This window comes from Bufo bufo, chromosome 9 (genome assembly GCF_905171765.1).
Source record: "Bufo bufo chromosome 9, aBufBuf1.1, whole genome shotgun sequence".
Lineage (NCBI taxonomy): Eukaryota > Metazoa > Chordata > Amphibia > Anura > Bufonidae > Bufo > Bufo bufo.
This window is the reverse complement of record NC_053397.1, coordinates 168,646,026-168,671,843: the sequence shown is the minus strand read 5'-3', so window position 1 is coordinate 168,671,843 and position 25,818 is coordinate 168,646,026. Positions and strand designations below refer to the sequence as shown.

At 44.7% G+C, this 25,818-nt stretch overlaps 1 protein-coding gene across 3 annotated transcripts in view; it reads left to right on the top strand.

Annotated features, from left to right (window-relative positions):
• CHL1 (cell adhesion molecule L1 like) overlaps positions 1-25,818 on the top strand; it is a 118,651-nt gene that overhangs the window by 25,835 nt on the left and 66,998 nt on the right. For all 3 annotated transcript variants that reach the window (XM_040406648.1, XM_040406649.1, XM_040406650.1), the window contains exon 2: positions 17,433-17,595. In XM_040406648.1, the coding sequence (XP_040262582.1) occupies positions 17,514-17,595 (82 nt within the window). In that variant the 5' untranslated portion in view covers positions 17,433-17,513. The remainder of the gene's footprint in view (positions 1-17,432; positions 17,596-25,818) is intronic.

The window sequence follows — 25,818 nt, the reverse complement described above, 5'->3', positions numbered from 1 at the left end:
GTATTGATGGAAGCGCTCATTGCTTCTGGGCCTGCTGGCACCCCCGTGAGAGTCGGCACCCGGGGCTGACAGATCCCCCCCCCCCCTCCGCCCCCCCCTGGGCACTCCACTGAGTGGCTGGGATTGGTATTGCAGGCCAAGCCCATTCACTTGAATGGAACTGAGCCACACATAGGCCATGTGACTGATGAATGTGGCGTCACTGGCCTAGGAAAAGCACTACGTATTTAAACAGCTGATTGGAGGGGTACTGGGAGTAGGGCCCCCACCAATCTGACATTGATGAACTCTCCTGAGGGATAGATCATCAATGTTCTACTCCTGGAAAACCCCTTTAATACTAGAACTCAAAGCAGTCACAGACAAAAACAGTATACAGCTCCCCCTACTCTCCTAAAGGTCATTATAGAGCACCACCATGAAATTTAGGTCCTTACCAGGGTTGAGCGAATCAGGTTCAGATTGCTATATCCGAACCCGATTAGTTTAAAAACTTTGTTAAGAATATGGGCTCCGTAAAACTGTAAAATGTATGCCCTCCGCTGAGGTCTTTCCGAAGTTTCTGCAAATATTGCAAGACTTACTTCGTCTTGCTCCTATCACGTGTCAGTTCATTTATTCGCATAAACTACTGTATCTGAACTTGGCTTGATGCCTCATTAACGTAAAGCTTCGTATTCTGATACCATCATTTATGCGAATAAATGAACTGACACGTGATAGAGGCGAGATGATATTTGCAGAAACTTTAGTAAGACCTCTGCTGAGAATAGACATTTTACAGTAGGACGGAGCCCATATTCTTAGCGTAGTTTTTGAAAGAAACGGGTTTAGATACAGCAATCCGAACCCAATTCGCTCAACCCTAGCCCTTACACATGCATTTTAATAGGCAGTAAAAAGGCTGCTTTGAAGGTACTGTAGTATTGGGCACCCCTACCTATTAGGGCCCTCATCAGCTGCACAGGTTGCACATCTGATACATCTGCCGCTGCTACAACTTGTTCACGTACTAAGCATATTTGAGGTCATTTATTAAACTGGTTTAAAGTAGAACCGGCTTAGTAGCCCATAGCAACCAATCAGATTCCACCTTTCGTTTTTAACAGCTGATTTGGAAAATGAAACTTGGAATCTGATTGGTTGCTGTGGGCAACTAAGCCGGTTCTACTTTACACCAGTTTGACCTAAATTATGTATGGGGGGATTCTCCATTACAGTGGACTGGTCAAATAAGTATCAGATTGCTATAATTTTGGATCAAAACTTTGTATGAAGAGATTAAAATTGTCTTTTCTTCCTCTTCATTTCCTCATACTGTCCAGACATAGCTTGTTTATTGCCCATAGCAACCAATCAGATTCCATGTTTCATTTTTCCCAGCTCCTTTGGAAAATGAAAGGACCAATCTTATTGGTTGCTATGGCCAATAAACCAGTTTTGATACATTTTCTCCCATTTTTTGACACCCAAGACCACCAAGGATTTGACCATAAACTATTAAGTATTCTTTATAACAACAATTCAGAAGCAACTGTTCTCATAACTCTATGTTCTGCCATTCCTATGTTATTCCTCTCAGAAATGTATGTTATATTAACAACTGGGTATCAGCATTCCTCTTGTCAAAAAAGTGTGCCCCTACACAGCCCGGTACTCTTAGCACTGACTGGACAGTGTCAGGCTGTGTAGGGGCACACCCCCAACTGGTAACACCCAGGTGCCAATTCATTCATAAATGTACAGGAGGAATAACAGAGGACCATTGCCCTAAGCTTGTGAAGACTACCCTCCGGCACTCCAGCTGTGATAAAACTATGACTCCCATGATATGCACTTGCTTGACTGTTCTCAGAACTCCATAGAAATGAATGGAGCATGCTGGGAGTCGTAGTTTTTCCACAACTGGAGTTCCGGAGGTTAGCCATCAGTACTTATTCAGCTTTTACGCTTGCAATACAATTTTCTCAATTTCTCAATAGTAACTAATGTAACAGAACAACCAAGTATGTAGATGCTAGTGGCTCTTTAGACATGTAAGTAAACGGATCATAAAACGCCATTGTGATGCCAGACGCAATTGGCCAGAGGCTAGAAGTCACCATCATTAAATACTTTGTGGCAACAAACTACGGTAGTTGGCCCATAATATATCAATTAATAAGACAATGGCCTTGTGGTGCCTGAAAGGTCTCATCAGTTACCAAGGGATTCCACAGGGAGCTTCTGAATCTCTGGGCCTCGTTGCCAATGCGCCATTTCTTTGGACAGTTCTAACACTTGGCAGTCTGACAATTCCTGCGTTTTACAAGTAATTACATTCATTAAAGGCTGAAACACTGGGGACATTTGCAGAAATGTTACAGTCAAAATAATGAAACTTGTTTATCAGGACACTGTGAAATGGGGCATTATTATGAGGTGTCCTCTTTCTCAATAGGCTTAGAGAAGACTTCCAAGACTGAAAACCAATCCACTTTTCCTAAAGAACTAAAACATCCTGCAAGGAAATGCTGTACTTTTCATGATTACTGGGGCAGCCATCTTGCCTTAGCTGTTGATATGAGCTGAGAAGAGCAATTCCAAAGATTTGTCTACAATAGGCACCTGAAAATTAAAAAACTTCAGTCGGAAAACAACTCAGATTGACTTCTATGAGTGAGCGCTGTGAACATGATCTGTGATATGTGCAGAGGTCACTGTGCAGGGAGGGGGAGGAGATGAGCTATCACCCTCACTTGACTACGAGTTGTAGTCCAGGAGTCAGCAACCGCCAGCATTCCAGGTGTTATGAAACTACATCTCCCATCATGCACACTTGCTTGACTGTTCTTTGAAGTCCCACAGAATTTACCGAGCATGCTGGGAGTTGTAGTTTCACAACAGCTGGAGTACTGAAGGTTGCTGATGCCTGTTGTAGTCAATGGTTTGATCAGCCTCCTGGCTGATATAATTAAGATTTAAAGGAAATGTGTCATCAGAAAAAGATCTATAGTTTAAAGCACATTTTTATGTTAAACAAGTTTTTAAAGAATTTTTGGTAATGCTATTTTTTTATTTTCCATGTCAATGCCTATGTTTAAACAAAAAAACATAATCCTGCAGTTTTTCACACTGGCCACTAACTTCTTGGTCTGTACAGATCACTTTACGGCAGTTATCTGCTTATCATTGCAGTTTCATTATATCACCTCTGTGTACAGATAACACAGGATCCACCATTCACAATAGGTGATATCACAGCTTATCTTCTCCCTCCTGACCTCAGCACAGGTCACAGAGCATACCTAAAAAAACTCTCCCATAGATGTCCATGGGACCCCCTCCAGACCATTGTGTCTATGGAACATGTGGCTGCCGTAAAGCAATTATTTTAATGCTCTCTAAATGCTGTTGAGAACAGCTCAGGCAAGATGGCCGCCCCCATAATCATGTTTAGGAAATAGAATTAAAAAGTCTGCGATCACAAAATTTAAACAGATTAGTAAAAGAGGATATGTGTTGCTATCAGGTTTTAACTGGCAGAAAAAAAATCTGGTGAAACATTTCCTTCAACTTTCATTTTAATCGTACCCAGGGCCAGATAAAGTTTGGCTAGCTTTCTGGTTTGCATCACAATCTGTGCCACTGAACATGGAGGCACATCTCACCTTCCCCAACAAACATCTAGAACTTAATATCTAATAAATGAGACACTACAATCTGCATTGGAGAAATAATGGCCGCAATGCTTTATTATGGGTTACCTTAAATAAATTAACACCAGAATCAATTATCATAAATAATAAAATAAATATAAATAATTCCACATTAAATAAATAATTAAATAACCCATAAAAATAATCAATTAATGAGAACTACATCAACCCACAAGCCCCGCCTTAACAAGGCGGAGCCCCCCACCAGCATTGCAGGCATCGCTCGATTGCAGATTGCAGGCCCAAATTGTAAATATCCAGTCCAATCTCGGAAAGATGGACATTGTCAGACCTAAAGAGACCTAGAGAGAGTATGAAAAACTACCTAATTAAGGAAGAAACTTTGCCATTGCCCTATTTATCCTTTTCTGAATTTTTTCAAGAAAGAACTGGTCTCTGGTTGACCAAACAAGGTGAGGCACAATTTCAGAGAAAATCAGATTTAACCCCTGGCAACATACTTTTTTATCAATGCCAAATCTTTCTTCATTTCCCTAAGTAATTCACACGTTTTTACCTTACCTAAATCATTACCACCCAAATGAATGATTAAAACATTAGGCGAAGGCCATCTTGACAAAGTTTACAAATTTCAATGAGCAGATTCTTCCAACAAAGGCCTCTAACCAAAAAATATTAAATACTGAAGAATCAAAATATACATTTTCTGAATAGACTCTCATTTCTGCTCTCTTCTGATCCCAAAAAACAAAAGAATGGCCCACAAATCATATAATCACTTGTTTCCTGCAAAACAGAAGATTAATTTGTCTGAAATAAGTAGATCAGGCCTGATCTATAACCTACATCTGCTAGAATCCCAACGACCAACTTTTTAACTACCGACTCATCTAAACCCCATCTAGCCGCCTCTGTAGCTGCCCCAATTCTAAAGGAATGAGAGGATATATTAAAGGACCTAAGCCCCAAGGCTTCAAAGCATTTTTTAAGGACAGAACAGAATTGAAACTTAGTCAAAGGTGAACCATCTTTATGGATCAAAAGGGGGGCAGGCACAGCTGGTCGAACCTCAAACCATAATCTAATCGTATCGACTGGGCATAATTTAGACCCTACCCAAGAATTTAAACAAATTACTCAACCCTTACCAAACTGATCAGTTTTGGAATGACTCAGGAAGATCTCAACAATTTTACCCCTCAAAGATACCTCAGAAATTCCAACCCATTATAAGACGTCCGACTATGAGCAACCAACTCACTAATATGCAACGCAGCAAAGAATGCTAAAATGAAGGCTGTATGAAACAATAAAACTTCAAAATTGTCAAAACAAACGCTAGGTAAGATCCCATACAGCTTCTCCAACAAATCAATAGAGATAGGTCTCCTATTATCCACTCTACTACCACTTTTCCGATAACCTTTCAATAACTGCTTAATAGGGAAATAATCAGATAATGGTTTGTCACCAAACAATTTTGAAAAAACGACACTCCCGCTACTGACCTAGAAATAGAAAAATAAGACAATTGTTTCTTCTCCATTAAACTTGCAACAAATAACAAACCGCAACTCACAATATCTAAACTAACATAAATAGACAGTGAATTATAAAAAAGTATCCAATCAAGCTATGCGGTTGAGTATGCAGTCCCATGTTTTAAGAGCAACAGAGCGTATGATGCCTTCAGAAATTAATCCCATAACAGATCCAAAGGTGAGGAGGACAAGGGATCCCTTCCTCTTCTGTTGTGGCGCTAACTCCCGAAACATCAAAAGCTGAAAACGAGATAGAGAATCAGCTATAATATAATTTTTTCCCTCTAAGTACCTTGCTTAATCCATATATTCAGCTTCATGCAACATAGTACCAAGTGTCTTAACAGCTTAACCACCATGTCACATTTTGACGATAAGGTGTTAATTTCAAACAGAACCCCTTTATTTTCTGTCCTCAATAATATTCTCTTGTTATTAAATTCTGAATCCCAAATCACTATAGATACTACAACCGGGAACAGCTCCAATAAAACAATATTTTTTTTCACACCGCTAGTTATCCAAGAACTTGGCCAAGCTTCAGCAGACCATTTACCGGCCCAAAGCGCACCGTAGCCACAACTTCCCGCAGCGTCCATAAATAAACCTAGAGAATCCAACTCTAGAAATTCCACCTGCCAACAACTTGATCCATTAAAATTTTCTAAAAATTCCAACCAGATTGCCATATCATCCTTCAAACCTTTTGTCAACCTAATAGTGAAGTAGACGACTTAAGACCCCCTCATAGAAAAATATAGGCAGTTTTGAAAAACGCGGCCAACTGGGATAATCTACAGGGCAAAATTTAAAGAACTCAACAATGACTGCAATTTCACTCAACGTAAATTTCTCATCCTCAACAAAGAAATTAATAGCCATCTAATATTATTTAATTTCTGAACCGGTAAGAAGAACGAAACTCCATATTAACAGTGTCAACAATCATAATACCTAAAAAATTCCAAACAATAACAGGGTAACACCGTTTTTTTTCTTTTGCTACTGGAAAACCCAAATAAATTACATAACTCTAAAAACTTGCTTAACAACGTAGAACAATAACACGGAATGAGGAAAACCTACATATGAAAGTTATCTAAATAATGTCTACACCTCCAGAAGGGAACTTGCGACTGAATCATCCAATGAATAAATGTGGAAAAAGATCAAAATAAAAACAAGATAACGAGAAACCCATTGGGAGACAGTTGCCAAAATAAAAACTGCCACCAAACTGAAAGCCCAAAGAGTTAAAACCTGAATGAATTACTGGAGTAAGCGAAAGGTTGACTCAATGTCAGCTTTGGGCAAGCAGAGCTCCCTGTGCCAAAATGCCTCAGTAAAGACATGCATTATCAAACAAAGAGTATTTAACTGAAGCATTAGACTTATCCACCACGTCATTTAGTGAACATATTCTCAGAGTATGACAAATGGTGAATACGTCTAAATTCTCCCGGTTCCTTCTTTGGAACAATCCCCAATGGTGACAATCTAAAGTCAAGAAAGTAGGTTAGAAAAAGGACCAGCAATTCTACCCAGTTCCATTCCATTAACAATTTAACACTAACCACATCCTTAAAACAACTTGCAAATTAAATTATCCACCCAGCAACAATCTTCTCCTAGGAATTCAAGAACTTCAAAACCAATATTAAAAACCATCAATAATCATTTATGGTCAGGGCTATGGACAACGTCGGCGTACGCAGAGAAATCTGCCCTGAACATAGTGCTGAAGTGTGCCGGAAGCCACGGGGCGCGGGTACACCAGTGAGGGAAAAAGGGGGCATACCTGATGGAACCCTGAGAAAAAGGTCGGGAGGGAGGGGCGTGAGACTCGGGCGCCCGGCTGAACGGAGGGGAGGTGACTAAATAGTCAGACGCCCCTCCCACAAATGCAGGCTGGTAACAGCCTTACAACTTATGGTCAGGGCTAGGACAACGTCGGCGTACGCAGAGAAACCTGCCCTGAACATAGTGGCTGAATTGTGCCGGAAGCCACGGGCGCGGGTACACCAGTGAGAGAAAGAGGGGGCAAAAAAACAACCGGTAGGTACAACACTTTTATTTACAAATTACAAAGCCAGAGAACGAAAGGCATGGGATATCTCCGTTTGGGGATTGGGTATGTACCTGGTAAAGCAGGAGGATCGCCACCGCCCCATAGACCGGATGACGTGGGCCGGCACCCGATGACGGGAAGCAGCGGAGGCTGCCCCTATACGGAATGAGTGCCCTGAGATTACCTTGGGGTCATAGCCTAAACCCTGGGCGAGAGCACGGATATAAGCGATGAATTGCGAGGTGCTGAGAGGCTTGCCTACATGCGGCAAGAGTGGACTGTCGGGCAATGAACCTTGGATGAGTGCTGTCAGTTGATGCAACACTTGAACTGGGCACCAATTGTTCAAGGTCGGGTAGAACTTGATTTCAGAGGGAGGACCCGTCTGATTGGTTTTGGTGGAGGGTAGAAGCAGAGTGTAATGGTCCTGGCCCCAGGACAGATGTTGCTTCAGAGGATGGTTTTTTCCGATTTGGACCAGCCAGAACCTCTCCGGGCCGGAGGAACCCATAAAAGCGAGATACATAGCCGCTTTCAGAATCAGGCTAGTGGAGGGCCCAAAAGGATTACCATCCAATGACGAGGAGAGATCCCTGAACAACTGGCCGGAGACTGGCTGCCTATGGCTCACGGATCCCTTCCCTTCCTTTTGAATGCCCCGAAGGGTGGCTTTAATAGCTTGGATGGAAAAATAGGACCTGTGACGAGGATTGGCCAGCATAGCGTGATGTGAAGTCCGGCCAAATAAAGTCTGATGGTACCATACGACAGGGAGAGATCGAATGACAATAGGCCAGGAAGGCCATGATGTAGGAGATCTCGGAGTGTTGACCCCTCGGATGATTTCCTAGAGAATTTATCAAACCCCTTAGACCAGCCTGATAGTTCCTCGCCGTATTACGTGACAAGGATTTGGCGACCAGGGCCCTTGGCCTCCTCTAAGAGCGAACCTAACCCAGATGAGGGTGCTGAATTGAGGCACCGGCGAGCCTGACCGATCCGCGTCGGGCATTTCCTGAAAGAAAATTGCAACGTTAGCACGGGAAAGCGCGTCCGCAGCCCTATTCCGCTCGCCTGAGATGTGTACGCAGCGCATGTGAAAATTATGGTGGAGGGATAACCACACTAATTTGCGTAATAACGCCATGATTCCTGAGGGACTGGGCTCTGCCCTTGTTGACGATGTCCACCAAGGTCTGGCTATCCGTAACGAAAGTCACAGAAGAGTTAGACCAGAGGTGACACCCAGGCCTGAGCAGCCGCCACTATGGGATATAGTTCCAAAAGGGGGGGAAGATTTTAGAGCTGCAGAGTCCGAGGCTAATTCTGGCGGCCATCCGGCAGCCAGCCAATGAGATCTGAGAAAATGGCAGCGAACCCGGAGGAACCGGCGGCGTCGGAGAAAACCATGGGGGAAGAGGAATCCCACTGCGGAACGAACAAGGAAATGCCGATCCAGTTAGCGAGAAAACTGCTCCACATGTCCGAGATCTGCAATGGCCTGGCTGTCCAAATGGACGACAGAATCTGTTCCGGGCCGAGGGCAGGAGACATAGAAACCTGTAAAGGAAGGCCCTACTTGAGCATGATTCTGGTGGCGAAATTAAGCATCCCCAGCAAGGATTGGAGCTCCGTCCTGGTCAGCGAGTGAGACTGACTGGCCCGGGAGATGGCTGAGCGAATCCTGAGCAACTTCCTCGCTGGAGGCTAGCTTCCATTCTAACGGTATCAAGAATGATGCCCAGGAAGGTGACTGTAGTGGCCGGACCCTCATCTTGGCCGTGGCCACGGAACCTGGAGTCGGGAAAAAATGTCCAGAAGTGAATGGGGGAATGGAAGGGACCTGACTGGGCCTTTCAATGAGGGAGAAAATCGTCCAGATAGTGAACGACCATGGATAAGCCACCGGATGGCTGAGAATCCAATGCAAGGCTTTAGCAAGCTGTTCAAAAAGCCAGGGGCTTGCTCTTGGAGCCAAAAGTAAGCCGGTTGGCAAAATAAAATTTACCTGCCCACTGGATGCCGTAGTACTTCCAAAGCTGCGGGTGTATTGGAAGCAGCTTAAAGGCATCGCAATATCTACCTTGGCCAACCAAGCCCCGACACCTGCTTGAAGAATGTACTGGATGGCCTCGTCAACTGAGGAATATTGCATGGAATATTCCTCAGACGGAATGAGTGAATAAAGACTGGGGATGGAGGACATATGAGGCGCGAGAGATCATAAATGAGACGTTTTTATTTGAAGATGACTTCGTGACCAGACCGATAGGGTTGATGCGCCACGACCGGAATGGAATCTGGAAGGAAAGGACCAATGACGAACCCTTGTCGACCTCTGCCTGAATGAGAGTGGACACCGCCTCAGGGTCACTGGAGCGGATAGCAGATTGGGGCCCAACCAGCAGCCCTGAGGGGGCGTGATAATGCCGGTGTGAAACCCGTCTCTGCACCCATCCAATAAGAAGGCGACAAAGGAAACGATCAGGTGGTCCTGCAGAGTGCAGCCAGTAACTCCAAGTTGAGGTCGGCTAGTCAGGAGTCCCTGGCTGACTTCCTGGGACAGGAGGAACGAGGGTGGGCCCGAAAACAAAGGGAGCAGATTGTGCAGTGCCCGGCACGCATTGAAAGCACAGCCCTTAGCATTAAAATTAATTGCACACCTGGCTACTGCCAAGGGTACACAATGGGCCTACCCAGTTTATCTAAAGATGAGGAAGACTGGAGGACCCCGGACGGACCTGGAGTGGGCGCCGACTGAGGATCTTGCACCGGATTAGGGCACCATTCCGTGGAATGAAAGATGGACTGGCAGATGGCACACAGGGGAGCCTTCAGACCTGCGAAGTGCCGGCAGAATAACTCCATGTCCAAGTCTGCCCAGTTGGACATGAACTGGAATTGATTCAGGGCTGCGGCGGCTTTGGCAGAAAACGAAACGATGATAATCGTAAAATGCTGAGCCGCCGTACTAGTGCCCCAAATCCGCAATCCGGTACAAGTAAGTGTCCTAATTTCCTCCCTACGATTGGGATGGGCGGAGCATATTACATCCCTGTAGAGACTGAAGGCCAGGACAAACTCGAAAACCGACAGCTTCCTATTTACCGAGCATCCTTGGCCTTCAAGACCACGGGAACCTCTCCGCAATTAATCACCCGGTTTTCGGAGATATCCTGGAGGCAATCAAAAATGGATGCTAAATTAACGTCCTTGCCCTGCCAGGATATCCTTCTTAATATGCTCCGGAACGAAGTGGGGAAGGAGCAATTTGGGGGGTGGCAGAAGGCCTACCTGCAACGTCCGGAGGAATGGCAGAAATGACTGCCGAACCTGGAGATTGCGGTGAGGCTGCTGGCCTGGATTCTAAAACCGCGACCCTGTTCTGAATGTCCGTGACTGAGCTAACATCCGGTGATGGATGACTGGATCTGGCTAGAGCCAGCCGGAAGGAGTCGCTGTTGGACTGCTCAGCTGACGGACCCGGAGTGGGTCATCAGGACCGTATAATTCGGCCTTGGCGGGCCGTCGCGGGATGCCGAATCCCCTGCGATAGAGTTCGGGCGATTAACTTCGGCACGGTCCCAACTCTCAGAGATGTGTGTTGCTAAGATGCCCCGAGACGGATGATCCTGGCATGGAGAGATTTGTCCTCCATATCGGACATGTGAGACATGACGACCTGGAAAAAAGGGAACTTATGTCTACCGAAATCGAAAAAAGAAGCACAGACGGAAGCGGTGGTAGCGGCCGAAAGAAGGTGAGAGACTGAATCGTGTGAAAAGTGACCAACGAAAAACCTACCTGACGGGAATGTGAACGGTTTAGAATGATGATTTCCAAAAACCCCAAACGACTAAGTGGAAACTAATAAAAAGAACGGACTTGAGTATCAAACTGAGAGTTAACCCTACCCCAGTGACCGTCTCTGAGCCGACTTACCTGGAATTGCCTCGAGATTCCTAGATGAAACGAAGGAGAGGAAGGAAAAATAACAACTGCCCAATCTAAAGGAAGGAACAATCGACATAGATGTAAAAACCTAAGAAAATGCAGACGAAAACCTGGGCGAACCAGGAACATTGACAACCTGGGCGATCCAGGAACATTGACAACCTGGGCGATCCAGGAACATTGACAACCTGGGTGATCCAGGAACACTGACAACCTGGGCGATCCAGGAACACTGACAACCTGGGCGATCCAGGAACACTGACAACCTGGGCGATCCAGGAACACTGACAACCTGGGTGATCCAGGAACATTGACAACCTGGGTGATCCAGGAACACTGACAACCTGGGCGATCCAGGAACACTGACAACCTGGGCGATCCAGGAACACTGACAACCTGGGTGATCCAGGAACACTGACAACCTGGGCGATCCAGGAACACTGACAACCTGGGCGATCCAGGAACACTGACAACCTGGGCGATCCAGGAACACTGACAACCTGGGCGATCCAGGAACACTGACAACCTGGGCGATCCAGGAACACTGACGACCTGGGCGATCCAGGAACACTGACGACCTGGGCGATCCAGGAACATTGACAACCTGGGCGATCCAGGAACACTGACGACCTGGGCGATCCAGCAACATTGACAACCTGGGCGATCCAGGAACACTGACGACCTGGGCGATCCAGGAACATTGACAACCTGGGCGATCCAGGAACATTGACAACCTGGGCGATCCAGGAACATTGACAACCTGGGCGATCCAGGAACACTGACGACCTGGGCGATCCAGGAACATTGACAACCTGGGCGATCCAGGAACACTGACAACCTGGGCGATCCAGGAACATTGACAACCTGGGCGATCCAGGAACACTGACAACCTGGGCGATCCAGGAACACTGACAACCTGGGCGATCCAGGAACACTGACAACCTGGGCAATCCAGGAACATTGATAACCTGGGCGATCCAGGAACATTGATAACCTGGGCGATCCAGGAACATTGACAACCTGGGCGATCCAGGAACATTGAACAAACCTGGGCGATCCAGGAACATTGACAACCTGGGTGACCCAGGAATGTGACCACCTGGGCGAACCAGACAATTGACAAACCGGGCGAAACCAGTGACGTGAAGCCCCCGGATGATCCACCGGACCCCAAAAGTGGAAGGATCTAGGGACGGAAGCAACGTGACGTAGCAGAACCGTAGAATCGGACAGTAATGTACCACCAACTTCACGGCGCAATTTTCTGGCAATGTGATGCAGAGGCAGCGACGAGGATGGACTGACTGTAGGGAAGCGTTCCCCCCTGATAAATGGCATTTTATGAAAAAAAATAAATAAATAAATAAAATTCCCCCTCTTTTTTTTTTTTTTTTTGTGCCCTGCCTAATAGAGGGCATATGGTTGAAAACTGCGTCTTCCCCCCCCCCCCCCCCCCAAAATGAAAACGCTGCCTGCATCACATAGCCTGAAAAAAAAAAACGAATTACTTGTGCTTAGGAGAGTGCATGGGTGGTGAACAGAGGAACAAACTGACAGCCCAAGACAAAACAACTTGGTACCCCCAGAAGCGCGGCACGTGACCGGCAAGATAGTGACCCAGGACGCCGGGTGCCGGCGCGCAGCCGGAATCGGAACTAGGCAGGAGGAGAGCGGCACTTAACCAATACCACCAGGGGGCGCGAGCCCCGACGCGAGGCTCAGCTGGTGCGACGTGAACCGCACCTCGATTACCTGGAGAGGAGGGCGATGGAGAGGATGATTCGGACGCCGGCGGTGCCTGTATGCTGGAACCGGAAGAAGGTCACGAAGCAGAGAGGAAGGAGCGCGATACCACGGGATGCGTGAGACTCGGGCGCCCGGCTGAACGGAGGGGAGGTGACTAAATAGTCAGACGCCCCTCCCACAAATGCAGGCTGGTAACAGCCTTACAACTTAGCTTTCGCATGATCTGGGTACTGACTTAGGCCTCATGCACACGACCGTTGTGTGCATCCTTGTCCGTTGTTCCGTGATTTTCTGCGGACCCATTGACTTTCAATGGGTCCGTTGAAAACTCGGAAAATGCACCGTTGTTCATCCGCGTCCGTGATCCGTGTTTCCTGTCCGTCAAAAAAATAAGACCTGTCCTATTTTCTGGACGGACAACGGTTCACGGACCCAAGTCAATGGGTCCGTCAAAAAACACGAATGCACACAAGATTGACATCCGCGTCCGTGATCCGTGGCCGTAGACTACTTTCACAGAGACGGATCCGCAGATCCGTCTGCATAAAAGCTTTTTCAGATATGAGTTTTCACTTCGTGAAAACTCAGATCCGACAGTATATTCTAACACAGAATCGTTCCCATAGTGATGGGGACGCTTCAAGTTAGAATATACTAATAACTGTGTACATGACTGCCCCCTGCTGCCTGGCAGCACCCGATCTCTTGCAGGGGGCTGTGATCAGCACAATTAACCCCTCAGACCCCCCTCCCTCCCCAGTTTTAAATTCATTGGTGGCCAGTGCGGACCCCCCTCCCTCCCCTGTATTACATTCATTGGTGGCCAGTGCGGCCCCCCCTCCCTCCCCTGTATTACATTCATTGGTGACCAGTGCGGCCCCCTCCCTCCCTCCCCTGTATTACATTCATTGGTGGCCAGTGCGGCCCCCCTCCCTCCCCTGTATTACATTCATTAGTGGCCAGTGCGGCCCCCCCTCTCTCCCTCCCTGCCCTGTATTACATTCATTGGTGGCCAGTGCGGCCCCCCTCTCACCCCCCTAATTAAAATCCCCCCCATCATTGGTGGAAGTGGAGAGTTCCGATCGGAGTCCCAGTTTAATCGCTGGGGCTCCGATCGGTTACCATGGCAGCCAAGACGCTACTGCAGTCCTGGCTGCCATGGTTACTTAGCAATGTTAGAAGCATTATACTTACCTGCGATGTCTGTGACCGGCCGGGCGCTCCTCCTACTGGTAAGTGACAGGTCTGTGCTATAAGCAATGCGCCGCACAGACCTCGCAGGTAAGTATATTGCTTCTAAAATTGCTAAGTAACCATGGCAGCCAGGACTGCAGTAGCGTCCTGGTTGCCATGGTTACCGATCGGAGCCCCGTCCACAGAACGCTTCACTGACTCATTCTGAAGATGGAAAGAACATTGTGAGGGTCTCCATGGGACAGTTTATACCAGTCGTATGCTTTCTCTACGTGTCAATCACCTAGCCCCAAATTGGCGTTGTGTGGCAGGTGTGCACAGTCATGTGATGATTTAGTCCCACCCAGGGTAATTACGATTAAATTAGGATATTAGTGAATGTCAATGCTCTGCACACGTAGAAAACAATGTCTTGCATGCTGTCTGAGGTCTGCGTCATGTATCAACTGGGATCTTTCTGGCATGCAAAAGCCAGTCATATTTTAGAAAGTGTGTGAGCTAAACTGAAGCTACGTTAGAAGCCATATTCTAATTAATATGGATTTGCAGAAAAATGGGCAGGTTCGTGCTTGTGTATGCGTGATCTCATAGCAGAAATGTGGGCATCGAATTGGCCCATGCCAGCGCGCTCTCTTGTGTACATGTCCCAGAACTTTTAGAATGGCTGGAAGATAAACAACAGGGCTAGAAGCATTATACTTACCTGCGATGTCTGTGACCGGCCGGGCGCTCCTCCTACTGGTAAGTGACAGGTCTGTGCGGCGCATTGCTTATAGCACAGACCTGTCACTTACCAGTAGGAGGAGCGCCCGGCCGGTCACATACAGCGCAGGTAAGTATAATGCTTCTAAAATTGCTAAGTAACCATGGCAGCCAGGACTGCAGTAGCGTCCTGGTTGCCATGGTTACCGATCGGAGTCCCAGCGATTAAACTAGGACTCCGATCGGAACTCTCCGCTGCCACCAATGATGGGGGGGGATTTTAATTAGGAGGGGGGGAGAGGGGGCCGCACTGGCCACCAATGAATTAAATACTGGGGATGGAGGGAGGGGGGGCCTCACTGGCCACCAATGGGTTAAATACTGGGGAGGGAGGGAGGGGGCCGCACTGGCCACCAATGAATTTAAAACTGGGGAGGGAGGGGGGTCTGCCCCCTTCTGCCTGGCAGCACCTGATCTCTTACAGGGGGCTATGATACACACAATTAACCCCTCAGGTGCGGCACCTGAGGGGTTAATTGTGTGGATCACAGCCCCCTGTAAGAGATCGGGTTCTGCCAGGCAGCAGTCATGTACACAGTTATTAGTATATTCTAACTTGAAGCATCCCCATCACTATGGGAACGCCTCTGTGTTAGAATATACTGTCGGATCTGAGTTTTCACAATATAACTCAAATCCGATGGTATATTCTAACATAGAGGCGTTCCCATGGTGATGGGAACGCTTCAAGTTAAAATATACCATCAGATTGGAGAAACTCTGATCTGATGGTATAATAGGGACGCCTGACTTTACATTGAAAGTCAATGGGGGACGGATCCGTTTGCAATTGCACCATATTGTGTCAACGTCAAACGGATCCGTCCCCATTGACTTGCATTGTAAGTCAGGACAAATCCGTTTGGCTCCGCACGGCCAGGCGGACACCAAAACAATATTTTTTTTATTTTCCTTCATGTCCGTGGATCCTCCAAAAATCAAGGAAGACCCACGGAAGAAAAAACGGACACAGATCACGGAACTACGGGACCCGTTTTTGCGGACCGCAAAAAAAACGGTCGTGTGCATGAGGCCTTAGCCAAAGAAGCATTTCTGAAAGCCTCACTGGTGTCCAAGCTTTTGGAAACCTGATCCCTGGTACTTGGCTGTTGCTGGTTGACTTGAGAATTCCTTTTAAAACAACGCATCATTTGATGCGTACCACCACAAAAAGAACATTCATGCTTGTATCTACAATTAGATAACCATTTACATGAAGACGCATTAAATGCAAAACATACACCTTTTCTGAAATTAGATTGTGGGTTACAACGATTTTTGTGGTAACATCAGATTAACCCACAATCCAATATCTTTCACTAACCATTTCATTGACGATGTATCTAGCACTTTAGTGTATTCAGCTTGCACATAGCACTTATACATTATAGCTGACACACAGCAATCGTTATACTCAGCTCACATCTAGCACCTTTATACATCCAGTTCATACAGCACTCTAGTATATCCAGCCTGCATACAGCACGTTAGTTCTTGGAATCTGTACCAAGACAGTTCTCCTACCGGATATACACGACTGCATTCTTTATATTCTTGTGTACTCAGCTATTTACCTAGCTACAGTAGTATATATATATATATATATATATCCAACCTGCTTACAACACCTGGATATCAATTATAAAATCATTTAACCAGTCTATCAAATTGTTTTTATACCAAAAGTATAAATAAATAAGTTTTTAAACACAACAACCTATTTCAGTTTATACCAGATGAGAATGTGCCATCACAACTACTTTTTTACAAAATATTAAATGTAGTAACAGACATACAGAGCAGATAGCCGACTTGGATAACCAGAATCAGAACAGAACCAAACTGAATATAGCAGAGTTGAACAAGCCTAAGTCAATCCAAGGAGAATCCAATGTAAAGCCAAATGAGAAACTGGAAAACATAAGTGTACCAAGCCAGGAAGTCAAAACCAGGATGTCTTGTCAGGTCCAAATTGTCAGGCAAAGGGATAGCAACTGTAGCAAGAATTTGCCTGTTTAAATAAGACCGCTAGCATGGTAGAGAAGTGACATCTGGACAACCCTTTTACCAAAACATTAGGTAATTTTCTTATATATTTGCGTAAAAAATAAGAAGTTCCAGTTCCAGGTTCGCTGTCACTGTTTATACAACCAACTTCAATTTCTGGTTGACAAAAAGAAAAATGGCAGATAATGGGCATGTACTGTATACCCCTATAGCAGATTACATACTCACAGGTTAGAGGACCAAATTAGACATGGGACAGATGAATAGAAAGTAGCAGCTTGTCCTTTGGCTCAGATGTTCCATTTGTTTTTATGCCAAACCTTTGATGATGAAGCTGTTTGCCCAACACTAAAGTGAAGACCAGTCTGATATAATTATCAATACCCAGCATATTGAAGTGCGTATCATGTCCACCTGTATGGCATATGGGAAATGCTGTTCTTTTGTGCTGGGCAGCCTTTCATGTTGAATAAAAATGACATCTATTGTCTCATTCTGCAGGTGCAGCGATTGTCTAATGTGCTTTATGACTGACGGGTGGAAGGAAGACCACTGGGATCAAACAGTCTCATCAAAAAGAAAATGCTCTGTCTCTGGGGAAAAGTTGTTTTCTGTCTTCTGTCATTTATAAAAGGCTTTAAGGCTGTAGAAATACCTCTTGAAGGTAAGTTGTTTTTTTTTTAAATGTATTAGAAAAAAAGATACCGGTAGTTATAATATACTTGTATCTTTGGTTTCATATCACAAACGCCAAGACTGCAGGCACATTTGGTAAAGTAGAAAAGTCGAATAGTTCAAGAAAATAATGTTTCAAGGGTGCGTAGCATTTTAGAATGTTTGCATGTTATTTTCTTACCTTTTAACTTTTTTCTTTTGTACGGTATTAGGGGTTCTTTTTATTAGGGTTATAGTTATTTATTTTTCACATTATCAAATAAATAGTAAAATAAAGGATTATAATGGGTTCCCCTTCTTTCTTTTAGTCCTTTTGATGTAGTATGTATACACTCATGTGATCTGGCTACAGTTTGAGTTGGAGTAGGCAGTTTGTGTGTGTTTTATTTTCTTTATGTGCTGAAACTGAGAATTACATGATTATTACTTATTGAACAGTTATAGATAGCTTGAAGCAGGATTCACTTGAAACATCTCTGCTGCATAGGTGACTAAAGATTGTCTTTTGGAACTTTTTTTAAACTTGGAGTGCTGCCATTTTTTCAAGTTAGATAGCTACTGTGGCCATCAATGGAGGCAGACCACATAGGTGCAGTTGGGCCCCCCAGTCCTCCTTTCCAAGGCTATAAGGAATCCCTGCTCTTCTCTGTGGAGTCATGGCTCAGCCTCTTTTGAAGACTGCTCCTAGCTTTGCTCTAAGGGGTCTGTAAGCACCCCAACATGATGGGGGACACCCCTACATATTTAGGGGGACATTTATTAAGACTGGCCCTTTCCACACCGGTCTTAAGTCCCTGAGCGCTGCTGGAGGAAGCGCCAAATATGTAGAGCATTTTCCAGCAGGCTGTGCAACAGACTTAAACCTACACTAGCTCCATTGGTGGCATAGATTTAAGCCATTTTCCATGCCAAAAACTGACATGAAAAATGATAAATGAGCAGGGCCTGCCAGCCCGCCCGCTTTCCCACCCACAGCTTCTTTTCTCGCCACTGTGGAAAAGTGCCGTGAGCAGGGAAAGTCGCAGATTTTGCCGCAAAATACAGTGCGAGAAAATCTGCAACTTATATACATCATTATTGTGGTGTATATATGTTAATAAATGTCCCCCTTAAGGCCCCTTTCACACGAGCGTGACGGATTAGGTCCAGATGCGTTCAGGGTGCGTTCAGTGAAACTCGCTCCATTTTGCAAGCAAGTTCACTCAGTTTTGTCTGCGATTGCGTTCAGTCTTTTCCGTGCGAGTGAAATGCGTTTTGATGCGTTTTTCACGCATGTCATAAAAAACTGAAGGTTTACAAACATCTCCTAGCAACCATCAGTAAAAAATGCATTGCATCCAAGTGCAATGCGTTTTTGACTGAAGCCCCATTCACTTCTATGAGGCCAGGGCTGCGTGAAAAAAACGCTGAATATAGAACATGCTTTGTTTTTCACGCAACGCAGATCTGATGCATGAAAAAAAATGCTCATGTACACAGACTCATTGAAATGAATGGGTCAGGATTCTGTGCGGGTGCTATGCGTTCACGTCACGCATTGCACCCACGCGGAAAACTCACTTGTGTGAAAGGGGCCTAGCTTTTTATTACTGTGTTTCCAAATTGATAGATAGATAGATATATATCTTATTTTATGTAATTAGGGAACTACCATTAATATATTTTTCAATATTCTCTTAAAATTAGCTCCAAGGTGGAGCTTACTTCAAATGTCATACCTATCATTAAATGTAATAGATGTGCCTGACTGAATATTCGCACATCGCCTTGTTTTATTACATTTTGTGTTACTCACTTTGTATTAGATAAACAAACATGAGGACAGTTTTTGACCAACTCCTTAAATTTTATAGACAAATCCTTCAAATTATAGACACAGCTTTAATGTTTCGGCAGCAGGATTCTTCTGGTTAAATTATGGGATCTACTGTATTTTTAAAACAGTTTTCTGAGCCATCCAGTGCAAGTAGAAAAAGAAGAGAAGAAAAGAAAAAATGTTTCTTTTATGAACAAAGTAGTGAGGTAAGTAGTAATATTTGTAAACTTTAGAATGAGCAACTTGGAATTCCCAAAGTAAAACACAGTTTTATGAGTCATGTACATCTTGGACTGTGTACATTTATCTTGAATGAGCTCTATCTGCACATGACCACAACATACCCTTTAACCCTAGATGTTATTGCGGTTACATTCCCCCATCATTAACGCCAAATTCTCTAACTTTAAAGGGGTTATCCCATGAATAAAAATCAGAGATCATATAGCACATGACAATCTGTTTCTAACAAAGCTAGAACCAGCCCTGTACCTAACATGGATCCAGAGATCTCCCCATTCATTTTTCTGCTATATCAATCTGAGTGCTCAAGGGGAGTGCCCTTTCTGCTGCAGCTCAGAAGGCCTGTCTTTTCTGCTGCAGCCCTCTCCCTATCACAGCTCAGGAAGTTGAAGGATGATACTGAGCATGTGCGGCCTTCTCAGTGAGTCGGATCAAGAAAAAAGAGAAAAACAATCAGCAGGTGGCGCTATACAGATACATTTTATTAAATAAGTCAGTGGCTATGCCATATTTTTTATTGCATGCAATTACAAAAGAATTCAGACCCAAATGCTCGTTTGAAATCTGTAGACTATTATTCATGGGATAACCCATTTAAGTGACAACTGAGACAGTGTGAAATATTCAGAAGAACTCATATGTCCATGCTAGACTGGACATCTCCTTTGTGCTTTGGGCAGTCATACCCTAAAGGACTTCACTCCTAAAGGACTCCTTTTTTAGATCATTTCTCTCCCTCCCTTATCCAAATTAAAAACTCCATACTGAAAAATACATCCCATCCACATTCCCTCATGCAATAAGAACACTGTTGTTAGAACATACTAGTCTCAACTCTCCCCCATATTCATCTAATCTTAAAAGGGGTTCTGCAGTCTTTTTAAACTGATGATCTATCCTCTGGATAGATCATCAGCATCTGATCGGTGGGGGTCCGACACCCGGGACCCCTGCCGATCAGCTGTTTGAGAAGGCAGCGGCCCTGGCAGTAGTGCCGCGCCTTCTCGCTGTTTACCACAGGCCGATTCAAGTGAACAGAGCTTAGCCCCGCCCAGGCTATAGATACAAGTCGTGACGTCACTGGGCCTGCGGTAAACAGCGAGAAGGCCGCAGCACTACTGCCAGCGCCGCTGCCTTCTCAAACAGCTGATCAGCAGGGGTCCCAGGTGTTGGACCCCCGCCGATCATATGCTGATGATCTATCCTGAGGAAATATCAGTTTAAAAAAACTGCAGAAACCCTTTAAGTATGTGTCTCAATGGAAAGGAATTATTGGGGTTAACTTACAAGATACAAAATGGCAAATGCTGTGGGTCTTTATTGTTTTTTATTGATTATTTATTGTTATTTATTTATTATTTACTGTTATTATTCAAGACTGCAACAAAACATGCATATTCTGGAAACATCTTAAAAGTGTTGTTCCACTAGCACTTGTGTCTAGTTTCCATCTGAGTAGCCAAGTATGTTCCCCAGACACTGAGGGAGAAAAGGATTGGGAATGTTGACATTCTTTGTTGGTCTAAAAGTTAAGCCATTGTTAGAAATGTCTGAGAAGTCCTCTCTGACCTAGCTGTGCTGAGCTGGTGTGCAAATGAGAGGATAGCTTGTCCAAGGCCTAGTTTGTGGAAATATGGCCAGCTTAAGGATTTGTTTTGGAAATGTCATTTAGTAATATTCCTTTATTATGCATGTAGTTTCATTGGTAGTTATGGTACTCTTCCAACTAATAGTGTTTTAGACATTTCAAGTTACCAAAATCTCTTACTAGAGATTGTAGTGCTGAGGTCCCTCTACCAAGAATAAGTTGAGGTCCTAGTTCATAGATCTTCATCAAATTGTCAGTCACATTGATTATCCTCTGGGTATACAGGTGTAACACAGTTGTTCCATGCCTACCAGTGTCCCTCTGCTAACCAGAGGGCATGGCCGCCAAGATGCTCACCTTAATGTTGCACCAGCTCAGATGGTCCATGCCTGCATGCATCCTCCTGCAACTTCTTGACTAGTATGCATGCTCTAGGCCCATGCAACATGTCTGCTTCCTGTCTGCTTCTCTACTCAGGGAGGGAGTGCACATTCTCCTCAGCTTTTAAAGGGCCATCACATGTATCCTACTCTATTCCCAGCCTGTGGCTAACCTTCTTTGGGTATTTAAAGCACCTTTCCTTTTTGGGAGAGAGCCTGAGCAACAGGTTCTCTAGCTTGCTCATGTTTGCTCTTTGCTCGTTACTAGATTTGAACCTTTGTTGCCTGTTCTGACTTCTGCCTGACTTTCGTATTGACCCTATGGTGCTTTCCCAGGCATTTGAACTGTTTACTGGACTGAACGAACCCTGCTTGCCTTGACCCCAGCTGTTCCACTGACTACAATATTACCTGAATCCTTGCTGTCTCTTGACCCGCATTGGTTAGTTGTCACTGAACAGAGACTCCTTCAAGAGGTATTTACCTGGTGGCTCCCCTGCAGTGGAGACCAGATTCCTTTATAGGGGTGAAGGGGTGAAAAGGTGCAGACTGGGGACTACTTAGATAATGCCCTTAGGAATAACCCTATACCAAATGCACTCAGTAGACACAGTGGGTCCACACCTGCTGCGTAACAACAAGTTTACCCCACAGTCTGAAAATCATATTTGAAATCTAACTGTTCAAAGTATAAAAAGCAATGTGGATGTTGCTCATGAATATGTTGTTCATAAATATGTAGAGAACTGATCTAGACTAGAAAGCGAGAAGGATACTGATCTGAAGAGCACCTTTAGTTGCTATAGAAACATTAATGAATTTGACGTGTGCAAACATGGCACTAAACTATGCAAACATTTCACCCACAGAACATGTAGAGCTTATTAGACGTACTCATAAATGATGCAAATATTTGGACATTTTATGATTTCATGTTTGAACTATTTCCAAGGTAGCATTGTATCTAACAAGTCTAAACCAAACTCTGAATTCTCTTGTATGTAAAGCCCTGATGTGCCACCCAAATAATTTCATAAAGAATACTTGATTTGTCTTTAGTCATGAAATATATCTCCCATCGTGGTGCCATCCCCATAATGAATATCATATATCCCTGTCAGTACATATCAGTGATGAGTTCTCCAAATTACCAGGCATTTACAAATAACCCGAGTATTATTAGATTGAATGCACTACTGGACCACTGAATGTTACAGTACTTGACAATTTCTGTTTACTGTGTTACATTTTTGTACCTACAATACATTTTCCTGATTAGACATCATTGTGAATTATGTTGATGCAAATGTATAATGATTCATAATAAATAAGGCAAATCAGTCACCCACACTAAATTTGAGATCATAATGAGAATGAGAAAATGCTGTTATCAAAATGAATCATGGAAATACTTACCTAGAGGCAGCCCATGAGGGCCCATTCCAGGATGGTCTTACCCCATTTTAATTATTTCAGCCTATACTCTCTCCTAAAAAAAACAAACTCCAGCATTGTGGATTGAATTATTATACCCCCAATAAGGACAGAGCCCATTAAAGGTTCACCTCATCCCCATTTTAATCCTTTACAGGGATGTGGACTCCAAGCAATCATTAAGTGATGATTGGGGCCTTCAGGACCTCCTGCTGCAGGTGGCTAGGTGTGTGATGGTGTCAAGCAGCAGCTGAAAGGGCCTAAATTTTACCATTGCGATGGAGCCTGTTTGTGGTATGAACAGTCCATGTCCATAAATAATCACCCAAAAGGCAATAGTTGTCATTTACGATCCAGAAATACACCTATATTAGGGGCATTTCTGGCACAGATTGCAGCGCAACGGTTAAGCAAGGAAGCTGGCTGTCACGATACTAGTGGAATACTGCTGGAATCCAATGGCAGGGAGAAGGCCTAAACACAGGAGGCACCGGAGTCTTGAACAGGAGGTAGCAGGAATGCAGATGAAGGCAGTGATCCAGACGAGAGGGCAGGGGAAACCCAGCGAGCGGTCGGCAGGTCTCCAGGAGTAGCAGGGTAAACCATAAGGAGAAGAAATAAACCAGAGAACAAGTTCCAGGCGAGAGGACTGCACAAGCAGGAGCTAAAACACAAGACTCAAGCAATGAGTAACAGGCTTGAGAGGTTTATATATGAAACAGGAAGATGGCACCCAGCTGAGACACAATCCACCATCTTAACTGAGGGAAAACTTAAGAGCAAGACAATCTGAACTAAACAGACATAACAGGATGATTCCTGTCACTGGCTTACATTTAGACTGGTGCTGCATGCGCCAAAGTTATGTAGAGGCCTGCACCTCTTCCTAACTTTGGTGGACCAAACAGATATAGAGGTTAAGACCTGTGTCTAAAACGCCGGTCTTAATAAATGACTCCCAATGTTGTTCTCATATAGTCTGATAATCCAGGTTACAAGTTTCAAGAATAAAACTAAAATTATTGGAGCAGGAGAATTCAGCAAACGTTAAACTTGCTGTAAACGTTATCTGGTATATACTTCATGGATATTTTAGCAAAACATTAAGGGTAAGTTCATCCATATTATAATCGTGTACCATTAAGGCAAATTGTAAATTATGCCTGAGCCATCATTTCAGTTTAGTAAGAGTGCTGTATAGTAATTGCATTGTACTTTCAGTGTATAAAATCCTGTTCTCACAGTAAATAAATAATTCAGAATGTATAAAGTAGGCTGCATCATAATATAACCTGACACAATAGTAATATTTGCTCCAGGGACATAACTAGAAAAGGCTGGACCCTATAGCAATTTTTTGAAAAAGCAGAGTACCTTGAGAATCTTCCTTGCAACCCCCCATCCCACGGCAAGTCAAGACGCCCATGCTCGCCATACAACCCCCCCCCCCCCACCCACTCAGTCATGTAAAAATATAACAACAAAAAGCTTACTAGCATTGGATGGGAGTCAAAAGATTACTTTAGAGTATGCCGCCCATGCCCTGTATGTCCCTTTAGTGCCCCCACACAGTAGTTATACCCCTTAGTGACCCCATACAGCAGAATGTTCCCCTTAGTGCCCCACACAGTAGTTATACCCCTTAGTGACCTCATACAGCAGAATATTCCCCTAGTGCCCCACACGGTAGTTATTCCCCCATAGTGAGCCCACACGGTAGTTATTCCCCCGTAGTGAGCCCACACAGCAGAATACTCCCTTAGTGCCGGTCTTACAGTAAGTTATGCCCCCTTAGTGCCTGCCTTATAGTAGTGCTTCCCCCTTAGTGCCCACCTTACAGTAAAGCTGCCCCCTTAGTATCCTCTTTATAGTAGTGAAGTTCCTGTAGTGTTAAGAAAAAAAAAGTAATACTCAACTAGGCCTATACACCTGATGAATGGTGCACATCATAATCTCCTGAGCAGAAGGCATGATGCAGTGACGTCGTCGCTTCAGCTGAGCTTGACAGGAGAGTTCACAGGCCGAAGAATGATTCGGGGATCATCCTCCAGCCTGTGTGCTCTCCTGCCCATCTCAGTAGGCACAATGACGTCACTGCATCACATCTGCTGTGGAGAGCACAATCCAGGGAATAATTTCCAGGCCGTAATGAAAGATGGGCACAGCAGCCTGAGTCTGGCTGCTGTATCAAATGTCATTTATTAAAGCCCGGGCCTCAGCTGTCAGTACACACACACACACATTAATCATTGCTATGTGTGTGTACTGGTAGGTCAGTACCGGGTCACCATGCCAGGGGTGCACCTTCAATGAGGCCAGGTTAGGCAGCTGCCTCAGGCGGCGAGACGTAGAGACAAGAGGGGGCAGTGGCAGGGCCATGAGAAATGAGCGCTTCCATTGTGGAAGTGCTCATCTCTCTATATTCATGTGTATCACAGTATGCCTTTATTAGTAGGGCTGGAGGGGGGGGGGAGCCATTTCAATTCTCGCCTCAGGCAGCAGAAAGACTAGGTGCACCCCTGCCTCCTGTTACTGTAGGCCCCTTTAGCAGCCTCTAAGGCTGCTAGTTCCCCCCCTGAAAAGAACCTGAATTATAAACTGCATCTGTATTTGATTAAAATGCAGCAACATATCCCTAGTAAATGACTTGTGATTGGTATTAAAACTATGACTATACCATGTCCAACCTGTCTATTAAAATGTAACCCCTTATACAGGGTTGTATTTTGTAAACCTGCAAAAATCTCTTTT